At 39.1% G+C, this 20,935-nt stretch overlaps 1 protein-coding gene across 5 annotated transcripts in view; it reads left to right on the top strand.

Annotated features, from left to right (window-relative positions):
• Positions 1-17,643, top strand: part of SLC6A15 (solute carrier family 6 member 15) — a 52,357-nt gene extending 34,714 nt beyond the window's left edge. For all 5 annotated transcript variants that reach the window (XM_042850911.2, XM_005279096.5, XM_005279095.5 and 2 more), the window contains 8 exons: positions 3,285-3,466; positions 6,160-6,270; positions 9,126-9,367; positions 9,472-9,664; positions 10,325-10,517; positions 13,142-13,301; positions 16,293-16,455; positions 17,216-17,643. In XM_042850911.2, the coding sequence (XP_042706845.2) occupies positions 3,285-3,466; positions 6,160-6,270; positions 9,126-9,367; positions 9,472-9,664; positions 10,325-10,517; positions 13,142-13,301; positions 16,293-16,455; positions 17,216-17,587 (1,616 nt within the window). In that variant the 3' untranslated portion in view covers positions 17,588-17,643. The remainder of the gene's footprint in view (positions 1-3,284; positions 3,467-6,159; positions 6,271-9,125; positions 9,368-9,471; positions 9,665-10,324; positions 10,518-13,141; positions 13,302-16,292; positions 16,456-17,215) is intronic.
• Positions 17,644-20,935: the final 3,292 nt, after the last annotated feature.

Raw genomic sequence — 20,935 nt, 5'->3', positions numbered from 1 at the left:
CCTGAGCCCCCCACAACACACACCTGCCCCAGAGTCCCAAGACCCTCATGGCCAGAGGAGCCACGGGTCAGCCGCCCTTTGCAGCCATGCTGTGCCTCCCCAAACCCAAAGCCACCCTGCGGAAAAAGTGTCTCTTCTGTAAAAAGAACATGAGCTTTTGATATGCCCCATGCAGGTTCCGGGGAGGCTGAGGAGGCAGTATGTGCTACTCAGCTTCCTGGCTTCATCAGTAATATCCCTGGACTCCAGAGTGATTACTGATCAATGCGGGAAGCTGAGTAGCAGATACTATCTTCTCAGCCACCCCAGAACCTGCATGGGGCATAATAACAAGCAAAAACATCCTCCACCAAACCTGCAACAGGGCGTCCAGCAGCAGTGGCTGCCCCATGGGAGGCTGAGCTGGCATATTATACTCGCCATCCATGTCCATTTCCCTCTTTCCCCTATATAATGCTTCAGTTATCACTTTAGCTTTGTCTGAGATTTTTATACAGTACAAGGGGAGAGAAATGTTTTTTTCAAACCATTCCAAATATTGACAGGAGGATTCAGGGACAGATGTCTGGTCTGTACAGGTGTCAGTATTGTCCTGAGACTACCTTTACCTCATTGAAAGAAACACTGACTAGATTTTAAACCTAAAATAAGGCAGATATGGCATTATGATGCATAAAAAGAAAAATAAACCACCTCATGTCTAAGACAAATAGGCAGACTTTGCAAAAGGCCTAATAATGTAAAAAGGTCATTTGAAGGGTAACTGGGTTGGTTGAATGCTGTCCTCTTAGGAAATGTTTTGATGAGGAAAGTTATAGGCTAAACTATAAATATACTTTTCTAATTTTAATAGTGAGTTTTATATTTACTTTGACTTCGAAGATGTAATCTCAGAGGAAACTTTTCTATATTTAATACTGTATGTCAAAGCTCCCTGTGGCTACAACAAGGTGTTTTCTTTGAAGACATAGTTGTACATTGATAAGATTTGGATTTTATTTTCCAGTAATGATTTCAGTGGCATGTTTGTTCAGTGTCCTAATGAAAACACGTTAGACAACAGAAAGCCCAAAAGAACCAGTGAGTTAAACAATGTTATGTCTGACTCATAAATAAGCAGGAATCAGAGAATTAGTGATTGGTTTATACTCATAATGCAATAATCCTATCCTGGCACATTATGAAACACAACTAAGTGCTTCTTATACCTAGGATTTGATTACCTCATGATGATCTGACCATACACCTAGAAGTAGGAAACATTTCTTTTGATTTTTTTAATTTTTATTCTTATCTTAAATATTAAGTGTGTGCTGGGTTTTTTTTTTTTTTCTGCATGAAGAAGATGACCAGGGTAATTTGAAATGTTGCAAATAATTTCTTTATGAAGTTTTTTCCCAGTTTTGATTGCTTCTTCAATACCTGGAGGCAGATCCCCAGTTCATATAAGTTGTCATAGCTTCATAACTGCCAGGCAAACGTGTACTAGCCATAATGGAACTAGGACAATTTATACCAGCTCAGGATCTGCCCTTTGTATTAATTAGATTTAAAATAAACCTCTTTCCTCCATAAGCTATTTTGATTCAAGAGCTAGATTAGAAATGCTATCATTTAAAAATGTAAGTGAATTTTATGAGTCTTTTTTTTTTAAATCCTTTAAAATACATTTTAACTATTCTGTTTGATAAGTATAAGATTACTGGAAAACTCATAGTAGCATTACAGTACTATAAAATATCACTACTGTAATACACATAACCACTTTCAGTTCAACAGAACAATATAGGACCCTGTTTTCAAGTGCTTTAACACTTTGGTATCATTAAATCATTATTTTGACTTGTAAAATAGTCATTTATGTGCCTACCTGCCAGACTCTGTGTGTGTGTGTGTGTGTGTGTGTGTGTGTGTGTGTGTGTGTGTGTGTGTAAGATATGGATATTCTGTTGAGGCACCCTGTAAAAGAGCACTCACCTCTTGAGCACCTCCTAGTGACTGAACCCCTGCATGCTGCTGGCCAACCTTGCTGTGTCTTCAGTAGCTTGGCCATGTGGTCAAGTCAAAAAGTCCAAAATAATTCCTTCCAGGTATTAAAGAGTCCAATAACTAAACAGTCTATTTGCCCTCAGTCTTCAGCCCTGGCTCTGGGCCCTTTAAATATGGCGCATTGTTTGGGCTCCCAGATAAGGCCTCTCCTCTTCCTGGCATTTATGCCACTTTACAAGTGGCCCATAAGGGAACCTAGGCACATCCCCTCCTCTGGGGGCCCACCTAAGGACTCTATACACAGCAGCCACATACTGCTTACTCCAATCCTCTGCTGCGGTTTCCCTGGGCCTCTTCCTCCCAGGCCCTTCCGGCTCTATCTCAGGGCCAATGTCTGCAATCTCAAGAGTAAGTGCAGCCAGCCTTAAACTCTGGCTACTTGTCAGGCTCCTTTGGCTAGAGAGGAGCCCCCTTCCTCATTCCTCTGGTCCCATCCAGCAACGGATCTGCAAAGGCCCTGCAGCTCCTTTTATCTAAGCCTGCTGGGCTCTGATTGGCTGTTGTTTGTCCTTCTAGCCATTGGAGGACAAGTCTCTCTAGCTTCCAAGATGGCTTCTACAGTGAGGCCTCTCTAGGCAGGCCTGGAGGACTCACCTTTGCTGCCTTTCCCTTCCACCTTGCTGCTTCCTGGGGTAGGGTGTAGCAGAGCAGTGAGGCCTCCAGCAGGGGGCCATGAAGGCCTAGTACATCCCATCACACACCCTTATTTGAAAATGGCTTCACCATATTTATTTCAAAATTAACATCATCTACATTTCAGAATAACTTTATAGTAAATTACTTTCCATAATGATAATGGAAAACCTGGCACATGATTCACAGCTTTATAATGCAGAAAGTCTAATTTATGCATAATTGATTAAATTCAACTTTGTGCAGAAAACTATGTCCAAGGCCTTTGCACTACTCAAAGACCTATTTTGAGGGCTTACATGGGATTTAAATGATTCATAGGCTTTGGGTTGGTGTTCTGCGCACAAATGAATTTCACTTCTGGGGAGTACAGTTGGGTATTTTTTCAAGGGCCGTATTCAAAACTTTCCATTCAGTAGGTCTCAGATTCCATCTTTGAACTGTGATATTTTCATATTAATAGACTTTAAAATGATGCCCCCATGGTAATAAAATATATAAGAACTAATTCAAGGTTGCTGTGATGCTTTGCTGTAAGATTGTGAAAGTACTTTTTACCCAACATCCAAAGATCAATAATGATTTGTTGACTTTTTTGCCAGTTGTGGAGCCTGAGTGTGAAAAAAGCTCTGCCACCACCTATTACTGGTACAGAGAAGCACTGAACATTTCCAACTCTCTCTCAGAGAGTGGGGGTCTGAACTGGAAAATGACTCTGTGCTTGCTGGCTGCCTGGATTCTGGTTTGCCTGGCAATGATCAAAGGCATTCAGTCTTCAGGCAAAGTGAGTATATTCTTTATCTTAATTACAGTGTTTTACTTTCTGTACATTCTTACTTGCCACTTCCTTTGCCTACCCTCTCATAAAATCTGCACGGGCAGACTAAAGGTTGTGACTCATCTAGCATTTTTATAATCTCGGGTAGAGAACTGTTGGTACCTAAGCATTAAAACTGTAGACATAATGTATGGTTATAAAAAGAGAGGGAGTGCTGAAGTCTGAGAACCCTTTTTGTTTTCTTGTCACATAAATAATGCAGGTAATTTCACCTCTGTTTTATTGCATCACTGATATCTGTGCATACATTTGTGTATCAGATAAAGAGGTGAGATGGCTCTTACCACATCCATGCCCATTTACAGGATGGTAGATTGGTTCCTTATGATCCGTTATCATTTTGATCCTCTGTCTGACAGAGGTCCATGCTGCTGTAACATCCTTTATCATGAGGGCTGGATACAGCTCCCTTTGGAAGCCTTCATTGTTCCTTTTCAACCTTTTCGATTAGCCATCCCCTTTGGCTGCTGCTGCTGAGGAGGAGAGCGATAGATGCTACAGAGTAATTCTAATGCTTGAACTCTCTCTCATGTGTGCTCTCTGTGTCAAAGAGTCATTTGGGCCAGCAAGAAAGTAAAAGAGAGGACAAGCATGAAAATGACTCTATAGTCCAGTGGTGAGAGCACTGGGAGGTGGGGACTGAGGACCCAGCCCTCCTGTGTCAATGACTAATTATCCAGAGTGCACTGCTTCAGGAGGAGAACTCTCCCACATCAGAATATGCCATAGCCCAGTGGCAGATCCCTGCTCAAATCCCTTCACCTCCTCAGGGAGAGTGGGTCTTGAACTGTGAGTCTCCCACGTGCCAGGAGAATACTCTAATCACTGGGCTAAATGTTATGAGGGAAGTTGTCCTCTTCCTTCTTCTCCTGTCTGTTTTGTGTAAATTCACCTGAGGGGCCCGCCCAATCCATTAGCTGTGTTTGGAGGCTGTCCACCATCAGGCCCCACACATGACTGAGGAGACAGAAAGCCAATCTTTCCGGGATATGTGTACATTCTCAGAGGCAGAGTCATAGGTATCTAAGTACATTTTACAGTAAAATCTTAGGTGCCGCGTGAGTTTAGGCACCTACAGGGTTCAGTGGAAATTTTATGCATCACAGTAATTCTTAAAACTGGGACTGTCAATAAAATTACATGTGAGTGTAAATGTTAACAGGGTTGGGTCGTAAATCGGGCTATCTTAACTAGCATTTAGAAAAGAGACACCTGCGGAATGCTGCAGGAAGGTCTGAAGTTTATGGAGGGGCATTTTGGGGTGGACCTAGAAGGTGGCAATGGCAATAATCCTCCCCCCAGGTTCGTCCTCCAGTTATTCCTGATCCTAAGTGAATCTGCAAAATTTGTATTTAACATGACTGGAAGTACTCACCTAGAACTTCCACCCATAATCTCCTGCCCTGGAGGCAAGAGGACTGAGTCATAATGTCAGGCTGTATTATAAAATACTAGCCAAATTTAAGGGAATTCATCTTTCCTCTACATACAGCCCCAGATAAGAAAAAAACAATTGCCCTTAAGACTGGCTGGTTCTGGCGCCTCATTGTTGACAGCATCATCTGCCCAGTTCTTTGCGATCAGAAAATCTTGTGATAGGATGTTACATCAGATCATGGGGAATTATCACATGCCTCTTTAGCATATTCCAGTAACAGAAATTATTTAAGTGTGGCCTGTTTTGACATATAATAAAACGATTGAGTTTTTCAAGCACCAAACCCATTTACTAACCTTTTCAAGAACAGATAAGGAATGAAAGATAGCATTTCACTTACTGGATTCTGTTTTCTTTCCAATATGAGATCAGATAAGTTAACAATAAAGCAAAAAGATATTTATCACAAGGGGTTACAAGTACCTCAGAAAATTAAGCTTTATGCTTGTAAAACCAAATGAAGTCAGCCCTCAAGTATAAAGTAAAAACCTGGTCCTTAGCTGCATCGGTGCTGTAGAGTGTAGGAGTAGGGTTCTCCTGGCTCAGAAAGTTGGTCTGGATTGTATTCTAGGGCTCTAAAGTGTACTAACTTCTCTGCCTACTAGCCCAGTGAGATGTGATCTTCAGGTGAGGGGGAATGGTCCAATCCCTATGCAACATGGCTGAAATCCCATGGATTTTGGGGCATTTGCACACTGTTTTGGGCTCCCCTTCCTTCTTGGCAGTACACATTATTTGGTGGGGTGAAGCCACTGGGCTACCTGTTATCCCTCTTCCAAAGGGAGTACAAGTTGCAGATTATAACAATGCTGCAAAAAGCAGCTACTTTCTTCATCTTGATTTCTGCCTGAAACAGAGTACATTTAGAAGCAGAAGCAAAGTCCTTAAGAGTGGCTGCTCTCCACTCCTCTCATCAGGACTGACATACCCATTGGATTTCCATGGAACCCCAATTCTGTGTTTTTCAACCAACCAGACCAGATGTTGTACTATAACTTTTTCTGCAATTTGGGGAACCATTTGAGCAATGTTACCTTACTTTTGCTCCATTCTGCCCCATAGAGGGGAACAGAGAGTCTGTCTTGCAATTTAATCTTGGTCATGCAATTGTACCATGAAAAGACACTGACTATAGAAAATGAAACTCTGAAAAAAAAACACGCCATGCATGTCTTTTTAATGTTCTTTTAATGTTTTTCAGATCATGTATTTTAGTTCCCTTTTCCCTTATGTGGTACTTATATGCTTTCTAGTCAGAGGACTGCTCTTAAATGGTTCCATGGATGGAATTCGTCACATGTTTACACCTAAGGTATGTGCTTAGTTTCCATTGAATGTGCACTTATGGCTTCAATGTCAAATTGTTCATTTATGAATTCTTTGAATAATAAAACACTGGGCTTAGCAGCCTTCTTTCAGGGCCTGCTCCTGCTCCCATTGTAATAAATGGGACATTTTCCATTGACTTCAGTGGCACAGGATCAAGCCCTTAGAGCCTACCTGCTCAGAAACACATACAGGCTCTGTTCCTGTTTCTGTACAAGCCAGTTCCACAGTTGAGTTCAGTGGAAGCAGGACTGGCCCTCACAGATGAATATTTAATTAATATATGATAAAATTGAAGGGGTCATCGTGGCCAGAGAAAAATAACAAGAAGGTTACCCCTTGTTTGAATGTCAGGAGCACCATCAGTAGGTTAAAACGACCTGTGTTAGCAATCATATTGTTTTTTACTTGCATGATAGTAATGCTAAGATTCCCTAACTGAGATCCAGGCCCATTATGCTAGGCACTGTACAAACACATAGTGAGAGACAGTCCGTACCCTAAATTAGCTTACCAGCTAAATAGACAAGACAGTTGCTGGGTGGTTGTGAGGAAGTGTTATCCCAATTTCTACAGATGGAAAACCAAGGCACAGAGATATTAAGAGACTTGTCCATGGTCAGACAGGAAACCTGTAGCAGAGGCAGGATTTGAACTGAGAGCTCCTGAGATGTAGTTGAGTCTTTTAAAAGAGAGCTCCTGATTTGCAGTTCAGTGCTTCAAACACAAGACTATCTTTCTTTTAATCATAAAAACACTCTGGAGCCAGATCCTGAAGGAAGCTAAGCTCCCCAGCTCCCACTGAGCAAAAGGAATTCAGCATCTCTTAGGAGTTGGCCAATCATGATTTAAACATAGTGATGAGTACATTACAAATAATACTGATGATTTTTTAATTAAAAGAGGTTAGTAATAAAATTGTTCAAATAAATATTGTTTAAAGAAAAATTTTATTCTTAATATTTTCTATTGGTCTCTAGATATGTGTCTCAAAACCTGATTTTCATTACTCTCGAGTGATGGTGTAAATACAGGAGAGGATAATGTTGTTTGCAGTATATATAACTAGAAGATTGTCACTTGAACATTGGCTTGATGTAGATAGAGTAGCAAATGAAATATATATGGGCCTGATTCAAAGCCCATTAAAGTCAGTTACTTGGGGAGAAATATCACAGTATGTGGAGAAATGTTTCCTTATACTGCACAAAAACTGAAATGAAAATGCTCTATATTAACAGAGTAAATAAAAATGTGAAAAAAAATGTTCTGACATGCTGGTAGGAATTAAGAGTGTATATTTAGCTCCATCTAGTGATCAAGCATTAGAAATGATTGTGTGATAGATACATACAACATCTGAAGTACACCTCTACCCCGATATAACGCTGTCCTCGGGAGCCAAAAAAATCTTACTGCGTTATAGGTGAAACCGCGTTATATCAAACTTGCTTTGATCTGCCGGAGCGTGCAGCCCTGCCCCCCCGGAGCGCTGCTTTACAGCATTATATTCAAATTCGTGTTACATCGGGTCGTGTTATATCGGGATAGAGGTGTATCTGTAGAGTACGGCATATCTGTTTGTACCATTTGTAATTACAGTACTGTGCATCTTACAGAAAAATATATATTTCCACCTTCACACTAAAGATCCATTTGTCAGGACTTCCAGGACCAGAATTAGATTTATGAAAACAGCTCCTTTACAGTTTACATATGATATATATAATCTTTCAGTTTTTACAGGAAGTTGGAAACTTTTCTAAAATTGTATTAAAGTAGCTTGAGGCATATTTTGCTTAAAGTAAGGACAAACAATAAATTAATGTAACTATTTTGATGCTTTTATTTTCTTATAAAACTAATGAAATTTAAATACAAAGTATGTCATCAAAATTAAGGTCTTTTAATGTTATATATAATTTCATAACATATTTATGAAGGTATGGTTCAGTTTGATCTCAGTAGACAAATCTAATATGTCCAACATAACCATCAACTTCTGACCTTCTTTGAGATCTATGGAAGAAAAACAACACATATAAGAACTAGACAGTGTTGTTATTCTGTTGTGATCTACTAATTGGGTAGATCCAAGGTGAATGCAGTATAAATTATCTAGTTTCACCAAAGGCATTCATTGAAATTGGATTGGCTAAAGAAGCAATGCAAATGGAATTTACAATCAAATTTCAGTGCAGGGCCAAATTTTCACTTGGATATGTGATCTGTTTAAGTCAGTGAGAGGTTTATGTGTATATTTGAAGACAGAATTTGACCCACAGATATCAGCAAAGGTTATAGTGGCCAGAGTTTAGTCTGCTCATTGAATCTTTCTGCACAGACTATAATGTAAGTGCATTCACAGAACTCTCGCTTGTTAACACAACAGAATTCCACATGATGCTTCATGTAATTCATTTTTGCTATTCAAACAATCTTCAACATACTTTATTTTAATTTTATAAAGGAATTGTATCCCAAAATATCTTAACAATTGCAACTCAAATCAATTAACCCAGTTAAACTAGAAACGTACTACAATGTGGCCTCCAATACCAGGGTACAACTAGCTACTATTTTAACAATGAACATAACTGGCCAATAGTGCCTCATTATGTTCCTCTTGGACTGTGTGTTTAATGCCAGTGGAAATCTTGGTCCATACATTCCTCCAGTGGTAGAATTAATATTCAGCTTTTGTTCTAATACTATATAAATAAATTTGGGCTTTAGCATTTTAGTTTGTGTGGGTTATCTTACAGGATTGCATGTTGTCTATCCATACAAAAGAAGTACTGTATTTTGTAGCTGACATATATTGTGTCTAATTTCAAACAGCTTGAAATAATGCTGGAGCCCAAGGTCTGGAGAGAAGCTGCTACTCAGGTGTTCTTTGCCTTAGGGCTTGGATTTGGTGGAGTCATTGCCTTTTCAAGCTACAACAAGAGAGACAACAACTGCCATTTCGATGCTGTTCTGGTGTCCTTCATCAATTTTTTCACTTCTGTGCTGGCAACTTTGGTGGTGTTTGCTGTCCTGGGCTTCAAAGCAAATATCATAAATGAGAAATGCATTACCCAGTATGAATATTCATTTTTTTCCTTCATTTTTATGGTATATTTCACTTAGGAATTCACACAAGAAATCCTCTGATTTATTATCACTATTTCATTGTGTTTTACAGAAATTCAGAAAAGATTTTAAATCTTTTGAAAATAGGCAATCTGAGCCAGGATATGATCCCCCATCATATTAATTTCTCTAGCATTACAGGAGATGATTACAATTTAGTTTATGACATCATTCAAAAAGTTAAAGAAGAAGAATTTCCTGCTCTTGGCCTGAAATCCTGTCAGATCGAAGATGAGCTTAATAAGGTTAGAATGATATTTGTGTCTTCAATGCAAAAATTATGAATGAGTAGGTATTTTATTAGCCATCTGCTACTGTGAAATACAAAGAATGCAATATTGTATATCTAAAATTGGCTTTATTTTCTGAACAGCCTCATCTGTAAACAGATGGGCCTCATCTAAAGCCCCAATCAGATTTTTTGGATCAGGCCCCTAATCAGTGTCTCTGCACTGAGCTACTGTATGCTATGGTCCTGAGATCAGATATACTGATCCTGAGATCATAAAATATAATGAGCCTGATTTTCAAACATTTAGAGAATGCAATATTATGGGTGGGAGCAGGGTAGGCTCCAGGGTTTTAGCCGCCCCAGGCAGCCAAAAAAAAAAAAAAAAAAAAGCCGCAATGGTGATCTGCGGCGGCAATTCAGCGGAAGGTCCTTCGCTCCGAGCGGGAGTGAGGGACCGTCCGCCGAATTGCCGCCGAATAGCTGGACCTGCCGCCCCTCTCCGACGTGGCCGCCCCAAGCACCTGCTTGCCAAGCTGGTGCCTGGAGTGGGAGGCAGAATTTGTGTACGCAAGCTTACAAAAATATGTAAATAAATACTGACCCACTGTTACTTTGACTCACAGTTTGCTTTGTTGTCTCCATTAATCATCTCATGTGGATTTCTTATTGACAGGCTGTTCAAGGCACCGGTTTAGCTTTTATTGCCTTTACAGAAGCAATGACCCACTTCCCTGCTTCTCCTTTCTGGTCAGTGATGTTCTTCCTCATGCTGGTAAATTTGGGACTTGGCAGTATGTTTGGAACCATTGAAGGAATCATCACACCTATTGTTGATACCTTCAAAGTGAGGAAAGAAATTCTTACTGGTGAGTTTTACAAGTTTTCATCTCTCATTAGCCCAATAAAATAGGTCTCCTCCTCACTTCCTTGGAGAAGAATAAGAGGTATTTCATGTTTTTATTGGCATGAAGAGTTGCACCATAGAATATAGTATAGTGTAATTTAACTGCAGACCAGTCTGTACTCTCTATTCCCCACCCCCCTATACATAGCTCCATAAAGAATTTTTATTGTGTGTAATTCAAGTTGTATAACAGTTTCCATTGTGAGCTCCTTTAAAGTCAGTCATTCTTAAGTCCCCCCAAATGTTCGCCATTCAAGCATAGACAAGTATGACAATGTAAATAGAAAAGAATGAAAAAAATAAATATAAAATGCTAAAAGTTATGCACAAAGAGGAATGAAAGTTTCACATGCAGCCTTAATAGTGGCTTGTCCTGATTTATGAGTGATTAATGGGGCATCCTTAACCATCTTTTACTAATCTTTTCTTTGGATAGAGAAAAAAAATGAGGTAAAGAAATAAACGGTGAGATGAAATTTGCAGTTCAGAAAGTCTATAGAACTACCACAGTGGACCAAGCAAATTGCCCACTCACTCTGATTGCCTACTGCCAGAAATGTCCTATGTCAGATATTTATGAGGAAGATAGCATCCCTGCACCCACCATTCATAAAAAATACTTTTTTACTGAGAGTTAGGCCTGGCCAGTAATGCACTGGGCTCCCATGGGCTCCTATACAATTTTGAAAATCCCACTAGGCACCTGTCTAAATCTTAGGTGCCTGAATAGCTTTAAAAATCTGGCCTTGGAGGACTTAGTTAACAAGGAAACATGTGCTTCAGCTGTTTGCTTGATCAGGGCCTTACAATTTTCACAAAGGCTAATCAGCAGATATTCATGAGTGCTGAGCCATTGAATAGAAATGCTCACCACTTCTGAAACACAGTCCTTAAGTTCTTTTGCTTCTTTAAAACCCTATCAAATAACTCTTGTAACATTAATATAGTTTGAAAATTAGCTACTTGTTCTGAATGTGTATATGAATGCCTTGTTGCCACGTAATACAATTTTAGCACTTCACAATAAAATGTTTTCAGAATTGATCTCTAATCTCCAAATTCTACCCTGGATTACATCCCATCCAATGCCAGTTGAATTGCACAGCATAAACACCAACAGGAGAATTTGGCATGAAGAGTCATAGATACCCACACATCTGTAATTTTGATTAAAGTGGTTCCTGCATTTGTAACTTGCAGCATTATGGGCCTGATTCAGCAAAGCACTCAAGTATCTTCGAATCTCCATTGCCTTCACTGAGACTTATCACATGCTTAAATACTTTGGGATGTATGTGTTCAGTGACATTAGTGCTATCATCAGAGTCTCCATATACAGATTATTGCATACTCTGGCTATCTACAACATGAAGGCACAGAGGGAAGAGTTAACGATTCAGGGATAATCTAAAGTCTGAGGGTGGGATTTTCCAAAGCACACAGTCTGGGGCTAAATCTGTTTCACTGAAGTTTCTAGGATAACTCATATTGATTTCAGTAGGAGCAATTAGGCCAGTGCTGAGGCCTTTTGAAGATTCCACACTAACTTTCCCTACTTTTGTCAATTTGTGTTGGGCCCTGAATGCTATGGTTAACATCCATTTTTTATTTTAATAGCTGTTTCTTCTGCAATGCTTTAATTCAAACTTTTTTCTCCAAAAGACATTAATAAAGTAAACAACTGTGGCTACATGATAAAAAAAGATACATTTATTTTTATATGACCGTATTTACAAAATTATTGTTCTCTTTCCTTACAGTACTTAAGTCAATACATATATTGGCTGGAGTATAACAAGTGGCCTTTATGGGATACTGTTACACTTTGGGGCCAATCCTACAAGTCTTATCTGTTCGGAGTACAACCAACTTCAAATTCTTCCAGAATTTGTCTCACTGTATTACTATTGTAGGGTCCAGTCCTGCTCCCACTGAAGCCAATGGCAGAAATCCCATTGACTTTCATCACTGAATTTCATTGACTTTGGGATGGAGATTTCCTGCTGGACTTTAGAAGAAGAAAAGATTATGATGCTGTTGCTCTGAAAGCAAGTAAATGCAAATAGTTCCCATGGCAAGTGAATGCAATCTGAATCAAAGTGGCAGTGAATGATTCTACCTAGTAAACCTATATAATTGTTTGGTTTTAAAAAATTGGTCTAAAATTTTGACGCACTTAACTTTAGTTGATGGAAAGAGAGAACTAAGGACCAGTTCACAGCATGCACTGCATTAAGCGTACTGTTTTCCTGGATTCTACCCTTACATTCACTTTAAGTGATATGTCTAATGATAAATAGTCCTTGATTCAGCAAAGAACTTATTTTGCTGATTCAGGGCTGCCTTACATTCTAGTAATTACTTCAAATTTTTGACTGTTTGCTGCCTAGGGAATGGCTAAGATTCCTTTGATGGCTTTACTGTGCCAGTGCAAAGGTGGGAAGAAAAGAAGGGAAAACTAGTGTCAACCTAGAATAAAGCAAAACAGTAATTATTTTGATGTTTGGTAACTCTTTCTTCCTTCCGTCCTTTCTTTCTCTGATGCATGATTATGGTTACAATTCTAATTTCTGTCCTTTGTTCCAGTCATCTGCTGTCTGGTGGCGTTTTTAATTGGCCTGATCTTTGTGCAGCGCTCTGGAAATTATTTTGTCACAATGTTTGATGATTACTCTGCTACTCTGCCTCTACTTATTGTGGTCATTTTGGAGAATATTGCCATTTCTCAAGTTTATGGGATAGACAAGTAAGTTCAGGAAATGGAGTTGCTCCTTTCTGTGATGGTTAATATATTGATGCTTTTCATCATTATCCTTGTTATTGTTTTAGTTGTATAGGATCAGCAGCCCACTTGATTAGGTAAAGACAGATCCCTGCCCCAAAGAGCTTTCAAATTATCTAGGCAGCATACAAAAACAGAGAAGGGAATGGGAATGATGAACTGAAGAGTGAAATCAAGTCTTCATCTTGGGGTTGTTTTTTTCTTGTGTGTGTAGGTACATTATTTCTGGTAGGTTATGGGTGTCAGGGTGGGTGAGCCTGTGGTTGTAGGACTCCTGAGGGAAGTGCATTTTTAAGGATGGATTTGGAGAATATATTGGACCAGCGTAGGAGGAGGGTTCTAAATCTATGGGGGCAGTATGGAAAAAGGCCTTCAAGCACGAGTAGTAGAGGGTTGATTAGACCAGTGCAACAGAGAAGAGGAAGTCAGTGGCAAGAGACAAGGTCAGAGAGATGGGCAGGATGAGAAAGGTCTTGAAGTCAAGGAAGAGGCATATAAATTTGGTCTACACAGCAAGGGGAAGCCAATGGAAGGATTTCAAGAAGAGCTAAACATACTTAGAGTAGTGGGTGAGGAACAATATATGATTTTTGACAGATTGAATTATTTGACAATATGACATGAGAGATAGTCTCTCAAGTTGGAAGGCGCCAGCCCATTTAAGGCTTTTTAGGTCAAAATCAACACATTAGTTAGACTAAAAATACAGAAACCAACAGTCAGCCAGTGCAGATCCTGGAACTGTAATGTCACACACTCTCATCAAGGTGCACTACTTACTAGACTGGCTACTGCATACTACACCAGCTAAAGTTTCTAGATTGAGTCAAGATAAAGTCCCATGCAAAATGCATTGCATTAATCTAGTCTTGAGGTGTCACAGGCATGGATCAGGGTACCCAGATCCAAATTCAAAGGAAACAGTTTCAATCAACTAGTCAGCGCAGATGATGAAAAGAATATGGCTTTGTTGTAAATCTAGTCTCAGATTTAATAATCTCGAAGCATTGACCCTACATATGTCAAATGCATTTGTCTCCTGTCTTGATTTATCAGTCCAAGGTATTACTTTGTCAGTGGTTCCACGGGGTATCCTGATGATTCAACTGAAAGTGTCTATGAGTCACGGCATGTACTGTAGTCCAGCATTCAGACTGACCTGTGAACTCATTGCTAAGCTCTATACATCACTGATGGTGTATATTTCCCCACACTAACCTTAGTATGGAACCCAATATTATTTGCAGAGACCACTTGAATCGAAAGCACTCAAACTGTCATTGACAAGTAGCTATTAATTATCAGGCCTAGGAGCTTCAGTCAAAGGTCAGGACCACATTGTGGTAGATGCTGGGCAAACAGTACAAAAAGGCAGTGCCTGCCCCATAGAGCTAATAATCTAAGTGTAAGAAAAGAGACAGCAGGTGGATACAGACCGATGGGGGAACACAAGGAAACGTGAGACAATATTGATCAGACTGATAGGCTGCGGTCTCAGCACAGCACCTAACCCTCAAGTTTTCTGTAGGCATCACAGCAAAGGAGAGTTTGAGGGAGGTGACCTTGTGGATGCTTATGTGAAGCACCTCCCAAGCATGAGGAGCAGCATAGGAGAAAGTAAGAAAGTGTTTGAAAATGTAACAAGTGGGTGATGAAGGCTGTCATCATTGACAGATCAGAGGCAAGAGATGACATCTTGATCGTATATGAGAGATGATAGGTAGTGTGGGGATAGGTCATGAAAAATCTTAAAAGTGAAGACAAGTAGCTTATGTTTGCTATGGTGGAGAAAGGGGAGCTATATACCAAGGGTTAAAGCCATTTGTGAAATCGGTTATTTTCACTGGTTTTAACTATGTCCTTTGCTCACAATGAAGTATATTCTCAGTGGTATGTTTCCAGGAATTAGATGAGATTTTATGTCATAGTAATCTTGCATGGGGCATTTCTTCCACAACGTTAATTACAGTAGAAGCATTTTGTTACAGTAACATTCAAATAGGAAAATGAAACAGCAAAAGTGTTAAAATGCCATCAGAGTTTGCTGACAAAAACCTGACAAAAGGAACCAGTTCTAAGTTAACACTCTCATTTTCTGCTGGCATTGGAGTATGTGTCCTTTTTCATCAGAAAGTCCTAAAACAATAGGCTTGGTTCAAAACATATGTTGCACTACGAAGGCACAGTGGCAGAGTCAAGACCTCACACAGTCATTCAACAACTGATAAGGTGCAAAATGGTAGCTTGTTGATAATGTAATTTATTATAATATATAGCACACTTGAATTCCAAATTAGTTTTGTAACACCTATTTTGTTCTTTCTGGTGCCGTACTTGTATGTGAATTCAAAAGCAATGGCACATGCCTAAATAGATATCCCAGCACAATATAAACACTTCAGTAGGTTTTGCGTTGGGTTCAGGGTAATATTTCTTTTTACACTTATACTGGTTTGGGGTAGCATCTTTGAACTAGCAGACAGCTGCAAGAATGGGTTGGAAAACTTATAACAGTGGGGTTTTTTTTCCTCATGTATCACCCCTAAACACCAGTGTTAAATATTTCTGAGCTGAATACTGTGGATTTTCACAATGATTCATCAACATTCAAAATATGTTTCTTACTTATTTTAGGGTAATCTAATCTATATTTGTGACACACCAGGAACTAAATATTGGCCTAACATCATTTAGGAATCACACTCATTTCTGCTTGTGGCTTAATCAGGATTCAAACCTAAGTTTTCTAGCACTCTGAGTGAACTTGATCTGAGCTGATTCAACCCATTATTAATATAGGTACTATGTGTAAACCATATAATTGATCTAAGTGCAGATATTTCTATTTTTACACTTTATTGGTGTGCCTCTTGTTGCAAATTAGCTGATATGTCTCAACTACATACACTCAAAACCTCAGTTTCTGAACTAATAATAATGTGCATTTCTCCCCAGATTTATGGAGGACCTAAAGGATATGCTTGGTTTTTCTCCAAACCAATATTATTACTACATGTGGAAGTATGTTTCCCCTGTAGTATTGTTATTTTTGCTGGTAGCTAGTATTGTCCAAATGGGATTAAGTCCTCCTGGTTACAATGCATGGATTGAAGAAAAGGTAAGTAATTGCCAGAATAATGTAACATGTATTTAAAGTGCTTTTGCTAGCCCATGAAAAGACACTTTTGTAATTCATATAGTTCATTACAAATGTAAACATGGCCACTTTTGTTTCTAGTTATACTAATACAAAAACATCATTACCTTTAATATAGCATTGGTTCTTTCATTTCCAAAAAGGTAGTCACTGGCTGACACCTCCCTTTTATCCTTTGTGTCAGTGCTGATTTGTTAGGTTGCATGTGTGAGAGAGGGTGAAAGGGGGAGGTGTTAAGGCATTTGTTTGTTTGGTTGTTTGAATTAAAGCAGAATACACGGTGGTGGCACTGAGCTAGCATCAGTTGTTTCACCACTTTGTTGTCATCAGCTTTCATAGAACTAAATATTCAGATTAGGCATTTCATGGCCACTCCCCCTGGAAGCTGGAACAGCATATCAGTGAACTGCTACTTTATAGAACAATCTATGATTGTCTAGCATAGTGGGATAAGGACATTCAGTTTCTAGGAAATCTAGCTATTTGGTTTTTCAGCAAAGAATTGGTAATGTTCTGTTTTCTAGGTTTTTTGCAATATTAGCACTGCTTTTAGTGCTTATTTCATCTCATGTAGCAACACCAAATCTGGGGTTGACTGCTAATCAAAATTTGGGGGAAGTTAATGTGTGATATGAATAGGAGTTTCGTCTGGGTTAGGATTGCAAGCTTTGTCTTTTATTAAGTAACAATGTATTAATTGTGTTTCTCTTGGCCCGCATAGGCTACTGAGGAGTTCCTGAGCTATCCACCCTGGGGAATGATTGTCTGTATATCTCTGATGATATTGGCCATACTTCCAGTCCCTATAGTCTTCATAGTCCGCCGCTGCAATCTTATTGATGATAGCTCTGGTAGTTTGGCCGCTGTATCCTACAAAAGAGGACGGATAATAAAGGAGCCTGTTAATCTAGAGGGAGATGATGCAAGTCTGATTCATGGGAAGATTCCAAGTGAGCTGCCATCTCCAAATTTTGGTAAAAACATATACCGGAAACAGACTGGATCCCCAACGCTGGATACTGCTCCCAATGGACGCTATGGTATTGGCTATCTAATGGCAGATATGCCAGATATGCCAGAGTCTGACTTGTAGCTAGAGAACAAAATCACTTTTTTTTGTTTATACTGTATCACTAAACATTGGCTCTCTAAGAGAAGTTGTCTGCTTCACTTACTAGAGTGCGATCTCAGGTGTCCCCTAGCTACAGTCTTTAAAATATCATGACGGTACATACAGAGTGAAAATTCCCTTTGGATTGATCGTCTGGTTTTATATTGCATTAGAACATAAGAACAGCCATACTGGGTCAAACCAAAAGCCCATCCATGTCCTCTGACAGTGGCCAGTGCCAGGTGCCCCAGAGGGAATGAACAGAACAGGCAATCATCAAGCGATCCATCCCCAGTCACCCAACCCCAGCCTCCATCAAACAGATGCCAGGGACACCATCTCTGCCTATCCTGGTTAATAGCCATTGATGGACCTATCCTCCATGAATTTATCTAGTTCTTTTTTGAACCCTTTTATAGTCTTGGCCTTCACAACATCCTCTGGCAAAGAGTTCCACAGATTGACTGTGCGTTGTGTGAAGAAATACTTCCTTTTGTTTCTTTTAAACATACTGCCTATTCATTTCATTTGGTGATCCCCTAGTTCTTGCGTTATGAGGAGTAAATAACACTTCCTTATTTACTTTCTCCACTCCAGACATGATTTTATAGACCTCAATCAAATCCCCCCTTAGTCATCTTTTTTCCAAGCTGAAAAGTCCCAGTCTTGTTAATCGTGCCTCATATGGAAACTGTTCCATGGCCCTAATCATTTTTGTTGCCCTTCTGTGAACCTTTTCCAAATCCAATATATATATTTTTTTTACATGGGGCAACCACATCCGCATGCAGTATTCAAGATGTGGGCGTACCATGGATTTATATAGAGGCAATATGATATTTTCTGTCTTATCTATCCCTTTCTTAATGATTCCCAACATTCTGTTCGCTGTTTTGATTGCTGCTGCTGCACATTGAGTTGATGTTTTCAGAGAACTATCCACAGTGACTCCAAGATCTCTTTCTCGAGTGGTAACAGCTAATTTAGACCCCATCATTTTGTATGTATAGCTGGGATTGTTTTCCAATGTGCATTACTTTGCATTTATCAACATAGAATTTCATCTGCCATTTTGTAGCCCCGTCGCCCAGTTTTGCGAGATCCCTTTTGTAACTCTTTGCAGTCTGCTTTGGACTTGACTATCTTGAGTGTTGAAGGGAATACACACCACACAAAAAAATCAGTGATGGCCTAGGTCTGTCAAGATAGCGAAGATTTTTTTTAAATTTAATTTGAAAGCTTTATGTCTATAAAGTACAGTTGTTACCTCAGTTTGCAGCAGTTTCTCAACTGATGTAATATTTCTGACTTGGTTTAACTGAAAATCTCTTTTTTGATGTCAGGTTAACTCCCAAGTATTAGAAAGAAGTGAGCCTCAAAATAGTTCACCAAACCCTTATTTCTTCACACAATTGTATATACATTATGTAGATATGCTGTACTTATTTTGTTAGCACTGATAATTACTTAGGCTATTAGCTGAGTACAAAATCTTGCAAACTATTTTCTTATGTAACAGCTGTATAGAAAAATAGTATTAGAAAACCAAGGAGGAGGCTTCTAATGGGAATACAAGAAAGATTCCCAGTTCACTGAGGATTGCTTAAGCTGTGGCTGTATATTTTATGTAAAATATTTTCTTTTTCAGTGTGAAAATGATGTAAGAACGAGTCACTCCAAGACTCTTAAGGATTGTGCAGATTCTGCATTTTTTCTATGCTGTGTGCCTAAAAAAACCTTCTTGATATTTATTGTGGTTACAAGATTACATATATATTATATTTATATAATATACTTGTAATGTAAATATGTATATTAATACTGTATGTAATGGTTTCAAAACTTGAAGCAAGATGGCTTTTTTAATTAGTCTCTTTCTGTTTTGCTTCTGGTTTATGCAAAAAGAAATCCTTGGTTTTTTTAGTGACTAAACGTTAAGAACTGTATGGCATTACATTTTAACCTATGAATAAAGAGAGTGAAAAAAAGATGTTTATTTGTTATCTCCTGATATGTTTTTATAGTGTAACACTCTTGCCTATCAGCTGGGCTAGCTGAAAGAACAGTGTTCACAAACTGGAGAGAGGTGCTCAAAGCCTGTAAAAGCAAAAATATGTTTAACTGGGAGGTCATGTTTTCATTAAATTATTGCATTAGGAATAAGGATTTTTATTATTACTACAATAATTTATGTAGCCCTGTAAATTTACATAGCATTTTACAAATCCAGACATAGAAGTTCCCTGGGGCATGTAATAAACTATAGACTCAATTCTGCTTTTGCCACAAGTCCTGAGTAAAGAGTAGAGAATGGCTATGTTGGCCAGGAACAGAACAAGGAATCAGATTGTGTCTCTGGGACGGAATGCAAGAAAGTCAGAACCACTATCTGGTACCTTGTTCTCCTCCCACCCCCGCTTCCTCTGGGATTGACTTGCAGCTATCCTCATCCTATCCCTGACTGCCCCTCTTCATGTCTACATGGATAGGAGAGGAAGTTGTGAAGGTTGCTTTGCTTCTCTGCTGCTACCTGTGCTTCTGGTAGCCCACATAGGTAAGCCTTATGTTTGCTTATTTCTTTGCACAGGTGCATATGGTGGCTCAAAATTGAGCCTTAAACTATACTACAACAGTGTGTGATTCAGAATAAAATACTTGCATGTGAAAATAAAGATCCAGAGTAAGCTATGCAACATACAACATGCCCGTGAAAATATTATTTTATTATTCGTCTCGGAATAGTTCCACCCCATACCCTCCCCCCCTTAAGATCTTCTGAAATAATTTTCATTAATAATGATGAAGAAGAACATCTTCTCAATTTAGCTAACAGTGGCTCAGAAAAAAAAAATCAGGTTACTTAACCTTTTTGAATAGTGTGCTGCCTCTTATCTGCATAAAATGTGTTCTATGGGATGTCCCTAGCTTACCTGTTGGAACTTACACAGGGCAACTGAAATAGTTCAAAAGGGTCATTCATCAAAGATCTTTGTGGTCAACAGATGATGTTAGTAATTGTGTACTGTCACTGTGCCTCCGTGAGTCACAACTCAGAATACCAAATTCAGGACAAACTGCTGAGAAATAGGGCAGACACACCCCAAAACTGGTGGTTATTCTCCCATAAGATATACCAAACTAGCAACAAAACTAAACTTTGGTTTCACCACACTGGCTAACAAGAAGTCAGAAAAGCGGTCTCCGTGGGCATTCCAGTCCTGATTCAACACCCAGGCACTAGACTTAAAGATGAGTGGTTATTTAAAACAAATTTCATCAAACAAAAGGGTTCTTCTGATCCCAAAGGACCAGCCACATACTCAGGTCAAT

Source organism: Chrysemys picta, chromosome 1, assembly GCF_011386835.1.
Source record: "Chrysemys picta bellii isolate R12L10 chromosome 1, ASM1138683v2, whole genome shotgun sequence".
NCBI lineage: Eukaryota > Metazoa > Chordata > Testudines > Emydidae > Chrysemys > Chrysemys picta.
Note: the sequence above shows the minus strand (reverse complement) of the source record. Positions and strands in the feature narration are given on the sequence as shown.